The sequence below is a fragment of the Polypterus senegalus genome, chromosome 12 (assembly GCF_016835505.1).
Source record: "Polypterus senegalus isolate Bchr_013 chromosome 12, ASM1683550v1, whole genome shotgun sequence".
In the NCBI taxonomy this organism is placed as follows: domain Eukaryota; kingdom Metazoa; phylum Chordata; class Cladistia; order Polypteriformes; family Polypteridae; genus Polypterus; species Polypterus senegalus.
Genome location: NC_053165.1, coordinates 51,595,101 through 51,614,272, shown reverse-complemented (window position 1 = coordinate 51,614,272; position 19,172 = coordinate 51,595,101). Strand labels below are relative to the sequence as shown.

The 19,172-nt window shown below is 40.4% G+C and overlaps 2 protein-coding genes across 4 annotated transcripts in view; one reads left to right on the top strand and one right to left on the bottom strand.

Moving 5' to 3' along the window:
* Positions 1-8,865, top strand: part of LOC120540421 (glutamine-rich protein 1-like) — a 50,811-nt gene extending 41,946 nt beyond the window's left edge. Inside the window, exons 8-11 of the mRNA XM_039771208.1 lie at positions 590-698; positions 1,644-1,795; positions 1,890-1,980; positions 7,685-8,865. Of these exons, the coding sequence (XP_039627142.1) occupies positions 590-698; positions 1,644-1,795; positions 1,890-1,980; positions 7,685-7,874 (542 nt within the window). The 3' untranslated portion in view covers positions 7,875-8,865. The remainder of the gene's footprint in view (positions 1-589; positions 699-1,643; positions 1,796-1,889; positions 1,981-7,684) is intronic.
* A 971-nt stretch (positions 8,866-9,836) lies between these two features.
* LOC120540422 (receptor-type tyrosine-protein phosphatase H-like) lies at positions 9,837-17,414 on the bottom strand. 3 transcript variants are annotated; one of them, XM_039771210.1, is made up of 9 exons: positions 16,747-17,412; positions 15,166-15,259; positions 14,931-15,021; positions 12,122-12,198; positions 11,699-11,833; positions 10,812-10,934; positions 10,520-10,680; positions 10,295-10,430; positions 9,837-10,019 (listed from the first exon to the last, which is right to left on the bottom strand). In XM_039771210.1, the coding sequence occupies exons 1-9, from the start codon at positions 16,767-16,769 to the stop codon at positions 9,930-9,932; spliced, it is 930 nt and encodes a 309-aa protein (XP_039627144.1). In that variant the 5' UTR covers positions 16,770-17,412; the 3' UTR covers positions 9,837-9,929. The 3 variants fall into 3 exon arrangements, with proteins under 3 accessions (XP_039627144.1, XP_039627143.1, XP_039627145.1); XM_039771209.1 differs by having other exon boundaries at positions 15,166-15,262; positions 16,747-17,410; XM_039771211.1 differs by lacking the exon at positions 9,837-10,019 and having other exon boundaries at positions 10,318-10,425; positions 15,166-15,262; positions 16,747-17,414.
* Positions 17,415-19,172: the final 1,758 nt, after the last annotated feature.

Sequence of the window (19,172 nt, the reverse complement as noted above, 5' to 3'; positions counted from 1 at the left end):
CATGGGTATTTTAGAAATATTAGATTTTTGCTCTTTTTACCTGGACTTTACATGAACACACATTTTCTAGCCTAACCCTGATATGTGCAAAAGAGAAAACACCAGTAAATTCCTCAATGGTTAGCATGGGAACCTCAGTATATGTGTGAATTGGGCTATTGACCTTGTTCTTTCTATGGTGTATCAGCTAGATGTTATTACTACCTCTTAACATATAATATTCAAAGTGGAGCCCTGGCATATACTGTATGTATTCAGCTAGTATTTACTTATAGTCTCATCTGCACTGCACAAAGAGGATGCACAGTCACAGGTTTCTAATTCTGCCAGTATAGCAGTGATTGTTGATGGCAAAGCCAGTTAGACTACTATTCTTCCAAGACTTTTTATTATGTTTCACAGCAGCCACTTTAAAATATTAGCACAGTCAGTAAGTAAACTACTTAAATGATTTTAACTGTCAGATATACAAGGAAATGTGTGGTGTTTCACCAGTCCCACCAAGCCAAAAGTTTATGAAGATTTCATATTCCTCATTTTAGGATGGAGTCACATGTAATAAGGTGAGATTGTTTTATGTTTTCCACAGGATATGTGATCCCTAGCCATGTGACTGAAGAGATGCTGTGGGAGTGCAAACAGCTGGGTGCACATTCTCCTGCCACACTACTGACGACACTCATGTTCTTCAACACAAAGTGAGTTTGCCTGAGATTGAAGGCTATGACTTTGTGTATTATCTCTCTCACAATTACCCCTTTTTTTCAGAAGGTCTTAAAATAACAAAAGAAATACATAGTGATGACAGTAAAGAAACTTTCTGTGAGGACTGAGATTGACTCATTTTAGGAAGGGGTTATTTCTGTTTTTTTCCCATAAAAGTACAAGAGCACATCACGAAGTAGAGTATTTGTATTCAAGGCCTGATGCGTCACTATTGCCCTTAAATAACATGGCTGGGCAGTGTGTTGCTGCTAGGGTCATTTTTTAAATGCAAAAACTGTCCCAGCACCTATTATAAAGAAAATCGGGCACAGAGTATTTTTGTAATACTTCATACATACATGTGATGCACTAAAGGTGTCATATTTTTAGTTATACGTCTGTTAATGTGATGATTAGATGGTATTTGATTATAATTGCTGCATTGCTTTATTTTATTTGTAGTCAAAAATGCAGTTACAATTACTTCTTCACAGAGAACATTAAGATTCCGTAATGTAGAGTGTTGTTACTCTTGAGGTTTATTATTTCCCACTGAGACAGTATCCTGTTAATTCATGCAGCTACCATTTCCAAATTATTCTTTCTTGCCCTAGAAAGAACAAATGCTGAATTATTCATTATCCAGTTTTCCAATGACAACTAACCAGTTAGTATGGATTGTCCTTGTATCTAAAGTAAATGCTTAATTTTTAATACTTACAATCTTCCATTCTGTTAGCTTCAGATTTCATTAGCTGTGTTAGCCCTGATGGAATATTGCAGCATCATTGCAGATGCAACATTGCAGGATTTCAAGAAGAACAGTTATGGACAAAGTTCTTGCTGCTGTACTTGTTGCAATGCCCTGTTACCAAACCTGTTAATGTAAATTGTTGTGATCCTTGACTTACCCCACCTCTTTATATTATTGTTTGAAGGTATTTCCTTTTGAAGACAGTAGATCAGCACATGAAGGTTGCATTCTCCAAGGTGCTACGACATACAAAGAAAAACCCTTCCAACCCCAAAGACAAAAGCACCAGCATCAGATACCTGAAAGGGGTCAGCATGCATCATGTTGGCCAGAAAGGTGACACCCAGTTCCACTTACATTTTTAGGAAGTTTGAGTGATGTTTGTTTAAAAACAAAAAAATCATAACTGTTCATTTCCTATGTATTTTAGTTACAGATGATATGTATGCTGAGCAAGCAGAGAACCCTGAGAACCCTTTGCGTTGCCCCATTAAGCTCTATGACTTCTACCTCTTCAAATGGTAAGTGTGGCCACATCTCCACAGCACATCACTTCCTGACCTCCAGTGGTTGATGGTTTATATTGACAAACTGACTTAAGTGGCTGTCTCACAACTTCAATGTCCTTGGTTCAAATCACAAATCTCCCCTGACTTTGTGGAATTAGTGTTTTCTCCCTGTTTGTGTGTGTGTGTTTTTATCTTTGCCTATTTTCTGCATATTTTAAGATATGCCAGTTAGATTGTAAACTGTAAACTGTCCAGATATGAGTGAGTGTGGGTGTGTACATTAAATTATGTGATGGACTGGCTCCCATCAAGGATTTTGTATTCTGCTTTGTGTTGTTTGCTTCTGGGTTTCCTGGTTTAATGGGTAAGTGGATGGTCAGTACTTTTTCAGATCTATGACAGTTCTGAAGAATAACCGTTTATTGCCACTTGCCCAGACAAGGTCAAAACTCCCTGTATGTGAAACAGTTCTTGTCACTGGCAATGTATTGTGCTAATTATTAAGAGACTGGGACAGCAAAGAGTGTAAATTGAAGAAATAGTAATTAATAAAATGTATTTAAAAAGGTGTAGAAAACCTAGAAGACTTTGGCTATTTGATGTTATTGTGAGAAACTGAAAAATCACATCTTGTTAACCACAATTTATACATTGTAGCACTGGATTTGATCAAACACTTCAGCAACCTAGTGTGACTTGAACAGCAGTCAGACTCTGTACTTGAACACTTCACATAATCTGCTGCCTAAAAATTGTGGTCATCATCAACTTTAATTTTCATTAAAACATCAACCAATCTTCACAGCTCTTTGGTGTGCAGTATCTGCTTTTCTTTGCCAAAGTCAATTTGGATAGGTGCCACACAAACACTTAATTAAATCTATATTTTTAAAAGTTATTTTACCCAATTATATAGCTTTTCTTCCTCTTTCAGCTGTTCCTGTTAGGGTTGCCACAGCGGATCATTTTTGTCCATATCCTCCTGTTCGCTGCATCTTCCTCTTTTATATCCGTCACCCCCATGTCCTCTCACTACATCCATAAACCTTCTCTTAGGCTTTCATCTTGTCTTCCTTTTCCCAATATACCCAGCATCTCTCCTCTGCACATGTCTAAACCAATGCAATCTCGCCTCTCTGACTTTCTCTCCAAACCATCCAACCTGAGCCGACTCTCTAATGTCCTCATTTCTAATCCTGTCCATCCTTGTCACACCCAATGCAAATCTTAAATCTAAATCTTTAACTTTTTGGTCAGTGCTACCGTCTCCAAGCCATGTAACATAGCTGATCTCACTACTGTCCTGTAGAAGTTCCCTTTAACTCTTGCTAATATCCGTCTGTCACAAATTTCTCCTGATACTCTTCTCCACCCATTCCACTCTTTTTCACCTCTCTTCTACAATCCCCGTTACTCTGTACTGTTGATCCCAAGTATTTAAACTCGTCCATCTTTGCCAAGTCTATTTCCTGCATCCTCACTGTTCCACTGACATCCCTCTCATTTAAACATATGTATTCTGTCTTGTTTCTACTGATGTCAATTCCTCTCCTCTCTAGAGCATATCTCCACCTCTCCAGGGTCTTCTCAACCTGCTCCCTACTCTTGCTACAGATCACAATGTTATCAGCAAACCTCATAGGCCACGGAGAATATCTAATCTCGTCTGTCAGCCTGTCCATCACCGTTGCTACCCAATTATATTGCTAATTTTCTTTTTCAATTTGATCAAGTTCATCTTTGTTTTTCTGCAATGACCTTTAATGTAGTATTATCCTAGCTAGTTATTCTTTTGAAATTTGAAAATGTTCTTTTCATCAAATGTTACCGATGCAGTATTTAATGCATGTGAAGAAATTTGTTTTAAATATTTACAAATGGTAGATTATCACCTGAAGAATTTCTTTCTGCATTTTTTTTTACCTCAGATTACACCAGGCTTGCTAATGAAGACTTTGCCCCTCCATCCTCTATCACATACTGCTTTCAGAAATAACATTGTGCATTAATGTCATGCAAGATATTCTCACCAAGGCATTAGTTATTTGTGATTGTAAAAACAGTTTGTTTTATTGGAAGTGTGAAAAAAGACATTTGCTGCTTTTCAAGATCAGATTTTGAATAGAAGAATTTGGCTTCTTGCTTGGAAAACAGCAATTACTGTGCCTGATGAAAATAAACGCAATCCATTGTATATTAGCTGTGATGTTGACTCCTGTTAAACTTGAAAGGTTTTTTTATTTAGATGCTTCCTGCCCAGAATAAGCTGTTTCATTGCTTCTAGGGCCTAAGATTGGTACCTAGGGTAAGGCACAGCTGTCAGAACTCTGGACCTTAATAAGCATTTCTTCTAGGACACTTGTCAGCCGTAATTGGCAGGAGCAAGCAATAAGAAGAACCCAGAAATAATCTAAGTGTAAACAAATTACTGAACAGTTTATTACACAGTTAAACTTGGTTGTAGGAAAATATGGAAGAGTGAATAGCTTTGCAAATATCTGCTCAAGCTCCAATTCTCCCAATTCTGGATAGACCAAATTATCTGTAATACATGGGGGGATAATCTCAATTCTTACATTGGCTATAGCCATTATGTTATAATATAATGTTGAAGTGATGAAACCAGCAGCAGATGGCGCTCCAAATTCATGCATTTTCTAGTTCAGCAGGCTTGTTTTATGTTATTAAGAACGTTCACCAGTCGGTCTGTGCATACCGCATTTTTTGAGCAACTGACAGATTAAGTCATCTCATGTTGACTAGAGGAAAGGTTCTATAGTAGTTTGCTGACGTGTTCTGCAGTGTGGCATACACTGGGGCAATAATAGTGCTTCTGCCTTGCAATAAAGAGACTGGAGTTAACATCCTAGGCACTCCTTGCCTCACATGTTTTCCCTGTGGTTTCCTCATGGAGGCCAAAGACATTCAGGTTACGTCAATTGCCATTGCTAAATTAGTTCTTGCATATATGTTCATCCTGTGATGGAGTGGCACCCTGTCCAGGTTGTGTTGTGCCTGATAATTTTGGGGTAGGCTGCAGCTGTCCCTCAACCCTGCTCTGTGACTTTACCCTGGATAAGTGGGTTAAGAAAATGGATGGATGATGTTCTGCCTTTATTCTACATAAGTTTTCTGAATCCTTGAAGAAATTGGAAGAGAGTACAGTCAACTTCACTGTCACTATGCAAATCCTGGGCCAACTGGTGAATACAAACACAACAAGAATAACAACTTGCTTTTCTGAATCCAACAGTACTTGCTTTGGAAATAACTATACACTAGTAAATAGTACTGCACTTTTTCACATTATTGTGCAATTTAGTAGTGCATTTTTCATTTAACTGAAATTAAAGATGAATATTCTAATGACCAAAAGTATACATCTCTATTATACCTAACATGAAAAATCCTTGATCAAGCGTATTTGAAATGTATTGACAGTTTTAAAAGTTGAAGTGTTAGAAGTCATGTCCACTGACCAATGTCTGTTTCTCTTTAGATCCTATTTCTGTTGTAATAAGTATTTGTTTATAATTAACATTTAAATATATATGAAATTTAAATATGATTGTCATATCCCTGCCTTGTAGTGTGCTGAAGTTTTGTTTTTTATGTAAAAATGCTTACAAATGGTACCTTTTTATACATACTTTTTTCCCTGGAACATTATGAAAACTAAAACTAATTCAAAGGCTCAACACAAACATGAGCAGAACATTGTGTGCCAGAATTTCTGCAGCTGTTAAAATGTTAGTAGTTGCTGATGTTCCTCTTTTATATGAATAAATAAAAATACTTCTATATCATCTAGAGGAATGCAAGATTCCAGCTAAATAAAGCAATGTTTTGTTCTGCAAGTACCAGAATTGATTTAAAAATGCATACCCTGATAATGGAAAAATCTACTTTTTATGCTGTGTAGTATCAGTACATCACAGTGAAAAATATTGTTTTTACTTGATTTAGTAGTAGAGACTACCATATCTGACCAGTTAGTGTCCGAGTACCTGAAAAGGTTGCATTTTTTGGTTCGTAAAATTGTTAGAATCCTAGCTTCTTTTAAGCTGATTACTGATTGTGTTGTAAGAGTATATTTTCAACACCAACAATTTAGTAAAGGGCAGCGGTTGCTGCTGTTTGCTGGCTCTGACGGGGCACGTGCTTTTGGTTGTCAGAAAAGTGGGTGAGCACAACTATACTGCAAGGTCGATGCTTGGTATATAAGTGTGACATTGGCAACTGCAATCAGCAAATCTAACATACCCCATGACAAAAAGTCGCGTAATGAGACATTCAAGTTAGTTGATTGGTGCATAACTTTATGTAGAAGCTTGAGGTTTAGTCAAAACTGATTTTACTACTTTATTTGTTAAACTAAACATCGGTTGGATTGTTACTGTTCTTTTATAGGCAGGTATTTTTAATAGAACTGAAACATTTTATGAACAAAAGATTTTGGTCCACTTTAGCCCTAAGATTGTGTCATTTGGTGTGAAGAAAGTAAGCATGTCCGGCCATGGTTGTAGGGAAACTTAAGAAAAGGAATACCAGAGAGTTATATGGGATTGGAAGTTAGGTTTTAGTCGGCACACTACAAAAGGATGTATTAACTCTATATAATCAGATGCATCTTGAAGCTTAAATGCACATCCTATTCTGACTGGAATTTTCAGTCCACAAAATTCAAGAAGTCATTAAATAAATCAGTTCAGTAGAATTATTTAATTAGTGGTTAATGTGCTTGATGCACCAGTTTAAATCAAAGCAAAGTTCATTCAACATAGGATTCAGGAAAAGTGTTGAAAAGTGATAGATATTCTGGTATAAAGTAATGAAAGGTACTTGTTTCCCTTGTTCATACTAATGATGCAATTTAAGAATCTAGAGTGTGATTGTAGCAGATACTGTGTTCAGTTTCTCTTCACATATATAACATCCATTACTGTGCATACCATTAAGGGAAGAACAGAGAAATGCTGCAGCCCTGATCTGCGAAACAGTTAAGATGTCACTGTCTCTTACTGTCTCTGCATGTCATGGTAGTGCCCTGTATATACGTGGTGTAGATTTATTTGGATGCACCGTCTTTTTATAGAATGGAAACGTCATACATTATTGTATTACTTTGTAAGACTCATTATTTAAGTGGTAGGCGGTAATGTGCTGATACTATACATACATTAAATTGCTGTGATGCACCTTTTGTGTGATACAACAAATGTTTCTTTAATTTCACCAGTGCTACTACTTATTTTTTTTTGGCAGTTACATCTTTGTTTTGTTGCTTTTGATTTATACATGTATTTTTCTGTCCCATGCAGAATGACTGGTAGCTGAAGACTGTTCATGTGTGTGTTTCACATGCATAAACACAATCACTTACACTGTCTGTTATTCAGCCAATTTTTAGCCATGTCAATCCACTCTTAAGCTGGTCTGTGGAGTGTGGGAAGAGATGTACAGTCATCAGAAAATACTGTTGCAGTTGTTGACAGAGACTGCAGACAATGCATAGAACCCATTCCAGGCCAGGTATCAAACCAGGATCTAAGCTCTGTGAGGTTGCAATTCTAGACGTTGTGCCCTTTTTTAAATGGATCACATAGTAGTCTGTCAGAATGAAAATAAATTAATTTTAAATTGTTTGAAATCTATACACACAATGTCCATGATCAAACTTACTAATCCAGTGTATTATTTACTTTCTTTTCTTTAGCCCCCAGAGTGTGAAGGGACGGAATGACACCTTTTACTTGACCCCTGAACCTGTGGTGGCCCCTAACAGTCCAATCTGGTACTCAACGCAGCCAATCAGCAGAGAGCAACTGGAACACATGCTGACACGAATTTTAATGGTGCGAGAGATCCAGGAGGCAATCGCTTTAGCATCAGGAGGTCTGCACTAAGGGAGAAAAGGGGAATCTTCACTCAGCACCTCTCCCACATCATTATCCAGCCTTCTCTTATGAATTCTGCCAAAACAAACCCATGGACTCGATTGTTCGAGAAAGGTGCAGACAAGATGTTGCCTGAATTATTTTTCTTTTTCATTTTAAATCTGGGTAGATCTCATAGGGGGTAAATCTGTTATGGCTCCATCTAAGAAAAAAGAAAAATACATTGAAGGAAGTACAACAAACCTCCTCTGCATTTCTGTGAGTATTTAAGAATGTCTAGAGGTTTGACATCTTCGTGCAAGGTTGTGTGTATTTTTTTTTATGTGATGGGCTGGCATAATTAAGATAACAAACAGCAGGGAAGTGCTGGGCTCACTCTTTGCTGTATTATGGAATGGGGGAGGCGTTGGAGTTGAGTAAGTAATGCCTACAGACTCCTTGGATCGACCCAGAGGAGGTGTGAAGATGCAGAATTACTAGGGGACACTGCAGCTATCTCATGAAGGCCTTCAGAAAAGGACCGGACAGCAGATGGTGTGGAAGGGGAATATCAAAAGACCTGATGTATTGCAAACAGATGCACTTGTGGAGGCGGAGGGCAAAAGAAGAAAAAGACGAAAGACTGCAGTTTAAAGGTGTGCGTTCTGGACGGCTTTTTTTTTGTTTTGTTTTTTGTTTTTTTTTTTTTTTTTTAAAAGGATAAACTGTTTCTCCATTTTTGGCCTCCCTATTATCCTTCCCCTTCCCAAGTACACACAAACTGATGTCACATGCAAAGATGATAAACTCTAAACAGCTGGGCTTCAGAACTCTAATTGTAACATACACGCCTGTATTATACGTGATAAGAGACCACTTTTTTCCCTCTTTTTTCTCATATATGTATTCGTATTTAGTCGTTTATCAAGAATGACAAGCACGTCTTTTCAAACAAGCCTTTTTGTACAGTGAGTGGGTGTGCCTTTTCTTGTATTATTCAAATATTAGGGATTCTTCAGCCTTTGTCATTTGCAGTTTTTTTTTTTTTGTTGTTGTCTTGTTGTTTCTACCCATCTGTCCCCTCTTTTGCAGAACTTTTTTGTTTTACTAGTGACTGATTTACTATATTGTAAAAAGTGAGATAGACTTCATAGAACATTCATCTTAGGAGAAGATCAGCCCTTATACCATTTAAAGAAAAACAAAAAAAAACTTATTTATTGAAGGGTGCCAAGAATCAGCCTTCAGTGAGGTTGACTGGAGAGATTTTCTGATAGAAGAGCTCACAAATCTGTTTTTCATACTGGTGCCAGTTGCTGCTTTTGTGCTTTATGGGGTTGTGTAGCTCGTCTCACAAAATTTAGAAAATGTGCACAATATTTTGAGGGGCATGAGTAAAAAAATACATCAGGGCAATAGTAATTGGATATTGTCATTATTGAGTAACGTCAGAAGTTTATTTGCTCTTAATAGTATGTCAGACCTTTTTGGTAGGATGTTTTTACTCGAGTTGTCTTGTGTCTTGGGGGGCAACTGTTTTAAAAGGACAGAAGTGTTATGGTACACTTTGCCTTTCTTTGCATGTTGCTCCTTCAGCAGTTAGTGGGAATAGTTAAATATGCCCCCATAGTGCTTGGAAAAATGTTTGTTGCCAATACTTAAAAAAAATTACAATATACAGTAAATGTTCTTCCTCAAGTAGTGCATTAGATTTTCAATATTACAGTTATTTCAGTTAGTCAGGGCTGTTTTGATCTTCCTGGTTTTGCACTGCTGAAAATCACACTGTTCCCTATATCTCTCCAGTGTGTGACTTTTGCTGCCCAGTATTCCTTTGATTTTTAGGAGTCCAGTGAAGGTCTTTTGTGATCTGAGGCAGGGCATTCTGCTGCATTGATACCTGCGGCAGCCTGGTCTTGTGTCTCAAAGCTGGCACACATTGCCTGCTTTCTGTATTTACCTTCCTTAGTATAAACAGGTAAAGTAACTGGATTGAGCTTCATATTTTTATTGTACTTTTATTATTTTACATATTCAAGAATTTCCAGAAGTTGCTTATTCACTTAAATTTGATCTTATTAGAGGCTAAATAAAAAATTCAGCCTTTGCTTGCTGTCCTGATGCCTCTTCCACTGACTTCTGGAGTAGACAATTGTGCAAAAACACATACTGCTCCTGCAGAGAAGCAAAAATCAGAACAGTTTAGTTGACATGTATAGTTGGTTTGCTTGAAAATTGTATACCGTTTGGAGCTGAATGTTTTAAGACAAAACATAGACTGCTTAAGGTTAAAATAACCATCTTGAACTTAGAAATCATTAAGTGCAGCCTGGCCTATTATTAAAAACCAATTCTTGGCATTGCTACCATGATCGAGCAAGCCAAGTGTACTGTCACCGCATGTTATTTAGATATCTAATAACTGGAGAAGCTGTTCATGCAGTCCTTACCAAGTTTTGCACCATAAGACATCGGTTATTTCTCATCTTGTAAACAATTTCGGTCACATTAAGGCTTCCTGTTAGTTTTCTCTGTTGCAGAGCCCAGTCCAACGCAATGAATGTACCGCTACGTCCCACACCTGCACTAATAAAGCAAACAACTCAGAGCTCACCAAATTCCTTCCTTGCACTTTTCATAAAGCCCTGCAAGTCTCTGATTGAGGCTTTACTCACCTGCAATGCACTAAAGGTGGACTTCCTGTTCTTGTCTTGTCCAGGTGCTCCCGAACAAGTTCAGCAAAAGAAGTCAGTGATGCTGGGCTAACTGGAACACCTCGATCAGGCCAAGCCGTATAGTAAAAGTGACGCACCTTTCTTTCTACTTGAGATGTGCTCTGTAATGGGGAAAAAAATGTCTAGCCACTACTTCTCTGTAATTATTAAAGTCAGAAAATGCTGCCAATGTCACTTCCTTATCTCCTGATGCTCCTAATCCCACCCTTGATCAATTTAAAAGGCAACTTACATGAGTAAGGTTTAGCATAGTAATAGTCCAGTCTAAGGAGCGCTCCTCTGTCACTCTTCTTACTTGAATCTGACCACCAACCACCGGAGAGTCATCTGAAGGCCAGTATGCAGAACACAATTCCTGTAAAAACAATCCGGAGATGTATCTCATAGCATTAGTGGTCTTACGGAGTCTGGTCAAAGTACTGCCAAATGCTGCTGATGTCTGGACACCTTTTCCTGGCATCTTAGGTCTTTCAGCCAAAAACAGGAATAGTTTTAAAACCTGCATAAAGCCATACTAGCAGGGCACTTCAGGGTAGCGAACGCTAGATACACAAAATTGTGGTTGCTTATTTATCAAGTGCATGTCTTTGTGGCTTTTGCTAACTTGTTAAGGTCTGTCTGCTTACCTGCATTGAGCAATTTAGTTACCTTTGATTGATCGATTGGACTATCCTCTCTGCAGACTGCATCCATGTCAACTGACCTCAGTTTCATGGGTATTCCTTTTGCATGGCCCCAGTGGCACAATTGAGGAAAACAATTATACAAACTAGAAGATTCTGAATTTGAGAGTGTGCGTCACCATTTGTCTGTGTATTTAAGTGGAGACCGTTTTTGTCCAGGTTTTCATGTGCAGTAGTTAGTAGTTGAATACAAAATATTTTGTTTACTGAAACACCAGACTTCCATGCAAGTTCTCTCTCTGTTGCAGTTGTGATCTAACTTGGTCAAAACTTTGTTTTGCGTAACTGCCTGCCTCTTGTCCATTGGGAATGGGAATAATATGCAGCACAATAATCTTAATGAAAGTTAAAATGATGCAGGTTAAGACTAATGTTAGTGTCTAAATGTGCTCAGATGTTTGTGGCTTGGATCGTCCCACCAGCCTAGATTGCTCACCTTGCCATGCTCCATGCACAGTGTCAGCATAACTATGCACTGCACGTTATACTCCCATACCATCCTCCAAAAATCTTCTATGGTCACTGCCAGTGGTCCTTGAGTGGAGATGTACTCGTGCTCTTTGCTGAACCCCTGGTTGAAAAGAAGTGAGCATCAGAGCAGAACAACATCATGAATGGTGATGCACAAAGCATAATAGGCAGACTTGTAAATTGGAGACCAAGTAGCACTGTGCACCATCTACGGTGACACCCACTTCATATTGTGATTGGTCAGGATAAGGCGTTCTTTCTCCAAAACACTGGCTGTAATAATACCTGCATCTTGATAATGATATTGTGCCCTTGAACACAATGGGCAGAACTTTATATCATGCCAATGAGCCTGCAAAATGACCAGTTCCAAACAAGCAGGACCTACGGGAATGAAGCTGGCGTTGATGTAGTCTGAGCTGGGGTTGCCATCCATAATGGTCAGCTTCACTCTTGTGTGGTCATCTGACAAGAGAAGGAAAGAAGGTCAGTGCGGAGGTTGAATACTGATAACACAAAATTGGGATTGAGTGGAATATGCTTAGCAAAAACAAATCTTACGTTTTAGAGCTCCAAAAGCTGTCAGTGTTAAACAGTGAAAAAAAGAATGTTTCAGTTATGTCTGGAATTAAGTGGGTTGAAAAACTGGCTATGAATTTGCCATTTCCATTTTAGGGCCCCAGTTATTTGAGGCTCATTCCAGTAACATTGAGTGCAAGGTGAGAACCAACCCTAGAAAAGGCACTCATCCATCTGTTTACCACACAACTTACCCCTTACACCACATAATTGGTGTGTGGATTAAAGTACTATAGGGGTGAAAAGGGTAGCATTCTCTATAATACAAGGCCTGCACCAAACTAGATTGGGCCACTATTGTCCACACACATTTAATTAGCCAGCCTGACGCATCAGGTTGTGGAACCTCGTGCAAAGGCCACATAGGACCTGGGTCTTGATTTGAACCCTGGTCCCCAGAGCTGACCATCAGCAGTGCTGCTGTGGAGATCTAGTGCCTGCCCGATGGTACCAAAAATGATTTACATCTTCATTCTGACACCAATTCAAGTAACCAAAGGTGATTGTGTTTACAGATTGGTAGTTTGCGATCCTTCCCTGTCCATAACACAAATAGAAATTGTTTACAGATTAAAAATTCCCAGCCTCAAACCCTCCCTGTTGTTATTAGATTAGAAGCCTTTCTGGTCATTATACCATGTATAACAAAATTACAGAGCACCTACTCTTTCAGATGTAATGATAAAAATAATTTACAGTAAAGTACTACATATAAAACTGCTAAATGAAAAGAATATATAAATAATGCTAATTAATAGGTGGTAATGCTGCATTACTAAGCAACAAATGTGGCATTACTAAACAAGAAGTATTGCTTATCGTGCAGGTATTGAACAATGAATTGCCTGTGATATGACTATTACACAAAGAATACTAATAACATAAAAGATTGCATAGGGAACAAATAGAGTAAAAGTACACAGAGGATTATTGCACATCCAAAATTAAAAGGTGAGAATAGAGAGAGGGACAGTGCATGTTGAGATTCAGTGTAGTTATGGCTCTGAGAAAGAACCCATCTCTGTCTGTTTGTCCTTAATTTGACTGGTCTGTAGAGCCTACCAAATGGCAGCCGGTCAAATGGGTGAAAACCAGCATGTGAGGGGTCCTTTCGAAATGTTTTTTGCCCTGCCAAAGCAGTGGGAATTATACAAGTCTTGTAGGGAGGACAGAGAGCAGCTGGCAATCATCTGAGCTGCATTGATGATATGCTGAAGCCCTCTCCTATCAGCCGCACTGTACCAGACTATGATACAGTATGCCAGTGTGCTCTCTATGGAGGAGCAGTAAAAGTTCACTAGCAGCTTTTGACCCAGATTATTCTTCCTACAGAATCTCAGGAAGTGAGTGGGCCAGCTGTGCCTTTTTAATGACCGCTTTGGTGTTTGCAGTCCAAGACAGGTCAGCAGAGATGAAAGTACAGTATCTTGATCTGAAAGCTGGAACCCTCTCCACATAAATATGGTTGATGTTGAGTTGGGGCCAAGTCTTTGTTGTTTTTCCTGAAGTCAAAGATGGTTTCCTTTGTTTTCATAGTGTTCAGTGTAAAGTTATTTGCTGAGCTCCTAGCTGACTGCTTCTGGATCTCCTCTCTGTAGGCAGACTTGTTCCCCTCTAAGATGAGTCCAACCACCACTGTGTCGTTGGCAAATTTGATGATATTGTTATTGGGATGGGCTGGACTGGACTGCAGTCATGGGTGTAGAGAGCAAACAGCACTAGACTAAGGCACACAGCCTTGTGGAGAACCAGTGCTGAATGAGTGTGTTGAGGAAAGAGTGGAGGCCGAGTTTCACTGTGGGCGATTGACAAGAAAGTCCTTTCTCCAGGTGCTGAACAGTGGGAGGAAACTCAGATTAGACCATTAACTGACTAGAATATCCAGAATAATAGAATTAAAAGCTGAGCTATAGTCAAGTAAAAGCGTCCTCGCATGCAGTGGCTCCCCTGCTCCCCTCCCAAATGGTTCCACGCAGTGCAGAGAGCTATGGCTGTGGGGTCCTTGGTGTAAATCAAACTGGTGTTTGTCACAGGCTTTGATGCATTGTGAAACCATCATCTCAAAGCACTTCATGATGTGAGATGCAAGTGCAGTTGGGCGATAGTCATTGAGACCATCAGTGGCTGATTTCTTGGGAACAGGAATGGTGGTGGCTGACTTCAGACAGGATGGGATGAAGGCTTGTCTCAGGCAGTGGTTGAAGATGCAGGTTCAAACGTGTGAGAGCTGGTCAGCACATGCTTTTAGGAGTGTCTCAGGACCAGTAGCCTTCCTCGGGTTCACTGACTTTAGTACACACCTCTGTAAAGTAAATGCCAGGCCGCTAGAGTCTTAAGGGAGAGGTCGACAGAATGAGTCATCTTCAAAGTACCAATAGGATATGAATAAAAAGAAAAAAATGGTGGTGGTGGAGGACTATAGTGTAATGGCAGTGATGCCTTGTCAAATAAGAGGCTGGAAGCCATGCAAAGACCTTCTGCTCTGCTCAAACTTTATGGCCATTATAGATCCAGGATGGTGATGCATACATACACACACAGCAGATGCCAGGGTACTACACCAGCCCGTACTATGTTCCTACCCCTTGCCATGAAAATGGATAAAATAGGGTACTTACAAGGCAGGACACTTGGCCACCGGTTTTTTCTTTTATTTGCTGGATGTTCAGCTGCAGTTTTTTTGTACCCCTCTCCGACATTCTTCAGCTTCTGCGTCAAAGAACAAACACATTATACTTAGTGGGGACTTGACTCTGCAAATACATCGTGAGATTATCTGTGCTTGTGGACATCATGCAAATGCCCAATCCATCAATGAGGGGGTCATCCCAACAGCTCTTTAAAATCATTTACCTCAAATTCCTTCTGGAATCCCTCATTTGAATTTGCTGCCAGTCTCTCGCAGTGCCGTCGAAAGTCCAGAAGTGGAATCGGCTGCCATTTTGATCTGCTAAAAGAAAAGAAGAAAGCTTAATTGTTGGTAAAGATGGCAGGACCAGTTCATTGGCATGGGTCTTCATAGCATCCAGTTTCTAATTCAGTTTGATTTTAAAAATCTTCTTAGATCCGCTTCACTTCACTATGAAGTTCATAAAGAGAATTTTTTCAAGGGCAGCACTGCTACCCCAATGCTCCAGGGTTCAATTTCCAATCGTACAGTGTACATGATCTGTGCGATTCTACTTCCACTTGCCAGAGATCAATGTGTTAGGCTGGCTGATTACTCTTTGTTGGCCCAGAATGCGTGAGAGTGCCTTGTCCACTACAAAATAGTCTCTGATTCCCTATGCTCCTGTAATGGAATAAGCGATTTTTCAAAATGGAAAAAATAATATGGGTGGCATGGTCTAATAGGCTGGCACCCCGTCTTAAGGTTGGTTCCTGATGCTTCTGGGATAGGCTTCAGAATTTGAATTTGTATTGTTACTATGACCTGTGCACCCCATCTCCGCCAATGACAGTAGCAATTTGCGAGTTCTTCCACGTCTACATCTAAAGACCTGAATGTTGGGTTATTGGCTAGGAATGAGCTAGTGTACCCTTTGGCATTTGGGCCTACTTTACTTATGCCCAATAGGCTCCTCCTCCCCCGTGGTGTTCGGGCCTGCTTTCTGAATGCAAAAATCGGCTCCTCCTCCCTGGTGTTTCTGCCTGCTTTCTGAATGCCCAATTGGCTCCTCCTCTCTGGTGTTTCTGCCTGCTTTCTAAAAGCTAAATAGGCTCCTCCTCCCTGGTGTTTAGGCCTGCTTTCTGAATGCCCAATACGTTCCTCCTCCCTCCTGGTGTTTCTGCCTGCTTTCTGAATGCCCAATATGCTGCTCCTCCTCCTCCTCCTCCCTGGTGTTTGGGCCTGCTTTCTGAATGCCATAATAGTCTAGTTCTCCCTATACCCCACAGCAGATGAAGCTGGTTCAGAAAAGTCAAATACCTCATCTTACAGGCTGATTTTACAAATTTCCAGCATGTACATGGCTGCCACCTTCCCCCATCTTCTCCTCTCTCATCACCCCCCCCCATCAGCTTAGTCATGCTACTTTTCTAACTTCTCCACCTCTTGCTAATATCGGTGTTTGCTAAATCGTTGTGTTCTTAGAAGAAGAGGCTTCGAGCTGGCCTTCATGAGAACTACACTCCCTTGATTGACCGGGTAAATAGGTGGGGAGCCCTTTGAGAATTTGCTCCGTTTTCAAGCACATCATGAGGAGACAGAAGGCGAGCCCAGGCAGCGTTGAAGCTGCACAAGCACATGCTGCCCTGGCCCTTTGCTCCTCACGGCAGCTCCTGCTGACCCTCTTGGGACGGCTCAAGAATGCTGAGTAACGGTAGAGACAGAGGAGGCTGCCTTCCCTTTGGTTGAAAAGGGATGCCCACTAACCCTGGCCTACCGCCCTCCCGGAAGTGAAAGATCAGGAAACAAGAGTGTTAAAAGGGTACCTCGGTGCTGTGGATTCTCTCATTCTCCTCCGGCTGAGCTGCAAGTTGACACGCTGGGCCTGTTCTCTCTCTATGCTTTCAGCTTGAGAGCTATTTGCCCTGAAGGAGTGGGGTGGACTTGGGTGTATCCTACTTTGCTCTGCGTTTTTCCAGCCCCACCTCTGCTTCTTGAGCTTACTGCAGACGTCTATGCCGCTCTTAACATCTGTGTATCAGGCCTTCCTTGGGGGACTCCTAACATAAGGAGGGGGGTGCGACTTGTATGACTGTCATCAAGCTGATTATCTCAAGCCCCCTTCACCAGTTGCAGATCAGTCCTATTAAACTCTTTTATACCGAGCAAGTCTGAAACCAAAGAGCAGCGGAAAAGGGTTTTAGAAAGTATGTGTGCAAGTCCACACAAGCACGCTGTTCAATCCCCTGGAGGCACTGACATGAAACAAAAACGCCTTGTTTTCTTCCAGACTGGGGAAAAGAAATTATTTTTGTGTGGAAATTGGAAAGAGATGAACCCCCAGTTTCTGACTCTGTGAACTGTAAAGCATTCTGGATATTTCTGTGACAAAGGAAAAAAAATTCTCAACTTCAAACCAAAACAGGCTCAACCCTTTGTGTACAGTATGAAGATGTGCCTCTCCAAACTTGAAAATCCAGCCTTTGTTGTCATGACAACTGACACCCACCCACTGTAAGTCACAGGTGTGGGGCGTGGCTGTCTGTCTTCAGATGATCTCAGTCAAGGAAAATAGAGAGACGTCTCGCCTCGTGCTTGTGTATTGTTTTGGCTGCTTGTGCATGTGGATGGCCACTTTATGCAAAGAGACTCAACAGCTCAGCACAAGGTGAACAAATGGTTAAGCTACACCTGTGCCAATCACCATAGCAGTTGCCTGCTTACTGTGCTGCGTTAGTGGGAGGCATCCCCTCTCAGCTGTTAACCCTTATGGGAACATGGCACCAACCCACACCTGGTGCTCTTGCTGCTATACCTTGACTATATTGTCATGGAAATTCCTATGTTCATTATTTTGGTTCACCTATGCTACAGTTATGGTTGACTATATTGATTTTATGAGTGTTAGATATATCTCATTTATACATGGACAGCCACCTCAAGTGGAGAGCAAACCAAATCTGTACCTGTGCCAATCACCAAAGCAGGTGCCCAGTCACCATGCTGCTTTTCTATTGAAGATGTCTCTTCTCAGCTGCCAGACTCTGTCCGGAATTTGACAGTCACTCACACCTCGTGCTCTTATCACTATACGTTGACCCAATCAAAGCGTATAAAGTCAATATTATTGGGAAAGCAAAATTAATAAAAGCACAGTTAAACTGATGATAGTAAACATAGAAAATATATTTGAGAAAGTATTTGAAAAAGAGCCGCCTTATTATTAAAAAAAATATACTTATGTGGAAAATCCAGTTGATGGCAGATTAGTCTTTTCAGGTCTGGTTGCTTGTTATTCTGTCCACAGGGGTCCTGCCAGTTTCTTTGGAGTCTTCTTTCTTTTGTTGTTCCCTTCTTTGCTCTCCCTTCTATGTGCAACATGCTTCTCAAATTCCAAAGCCTCACTTTGGGTGGAAATAACAAGGATAACAAGATTAATCGGTAAGTGTTTGTCTTTCTTGGGCGGATTGTCCATTCTGATATTAATTACCCGGGGCTAATAAATTACAAAATGCATTTGTAACAATTTGGTCCTTTCTTTAGGATGTTAAAAGAATGATCTAAAAGATAAGAGGTTCAAATACCGGCCTGTACACTGGTATTGTGAGTGCTGCAGAGTAGAGGCAGAACCTTTGTATTTTTCCCAGCTAATGATGCTGGCGTTCGTCAGGAGTGTGTTCTGATACTTCTCTTTTCAATGCTTGTATGGTCTGGGTGTTGGGAAGGTCGCGGTGAAGATTCACTGATCTTGTCTCTTTCTTTAGTTTTTCGTATTTGACTGAAAGTCACTCATCGAAGTCATGGTAGGCTTTTTAGGGTTTTACCTGTTAAGAAAGGTACAAGATTATGCGCTCACTTTGAGTCTCTGACCTCTTGAATGCCAAGTGATGTCTTCCTTGTGTTGAAGCGGTGTCAGCACCTGTGCCAATTCCACATCGCAATTCAGGTGTGGCAGTCCGTCAATGGATTGGTGTGTTTCCTCCTCTCTGAATATTGCTTTGTAACTTGTAGTTGATGTATTTGGTCACAATCAAGGAAATCCTGCCGACTACTCCAATGCAAGTCAAATGAGAAAGTGATGTAGAAGATGGGAGGGGTCCCAGTAGGGAAAACCCTGTTTAGTTGGTGTTGGCAATTGGTTGAAATGATTGAAAGGCCAGTAGCACCACTTCCTGATGAAATCTTCCTTCATGTCATGTGGGCAGAACAGGTCAAGCTTTAGGGAAGAGTATAAGACAGTGCTGTACCTTCC

Coding starts and splice junctions, on each gene's coding strand:
- LOC120540422 (XM_039771209.1), bottom strand. CDS start 16,769: ATGAGAGAATCCACAGCACCGAG. Junction 10,935..11,698: donor TGTGCATGGAGCATGGCAAG/GTGAGCAATCTA, acceptor TTGTTTTTACAG/GAATTGTGTTCTGCATACTG. Junction 10,681..10,811: donor CTATGCTAAACCTTACTCAT/GTAAGTTGCCTT, acceptor TCCCCATTACAG/AGCACATCTCAAGTAGAAAG.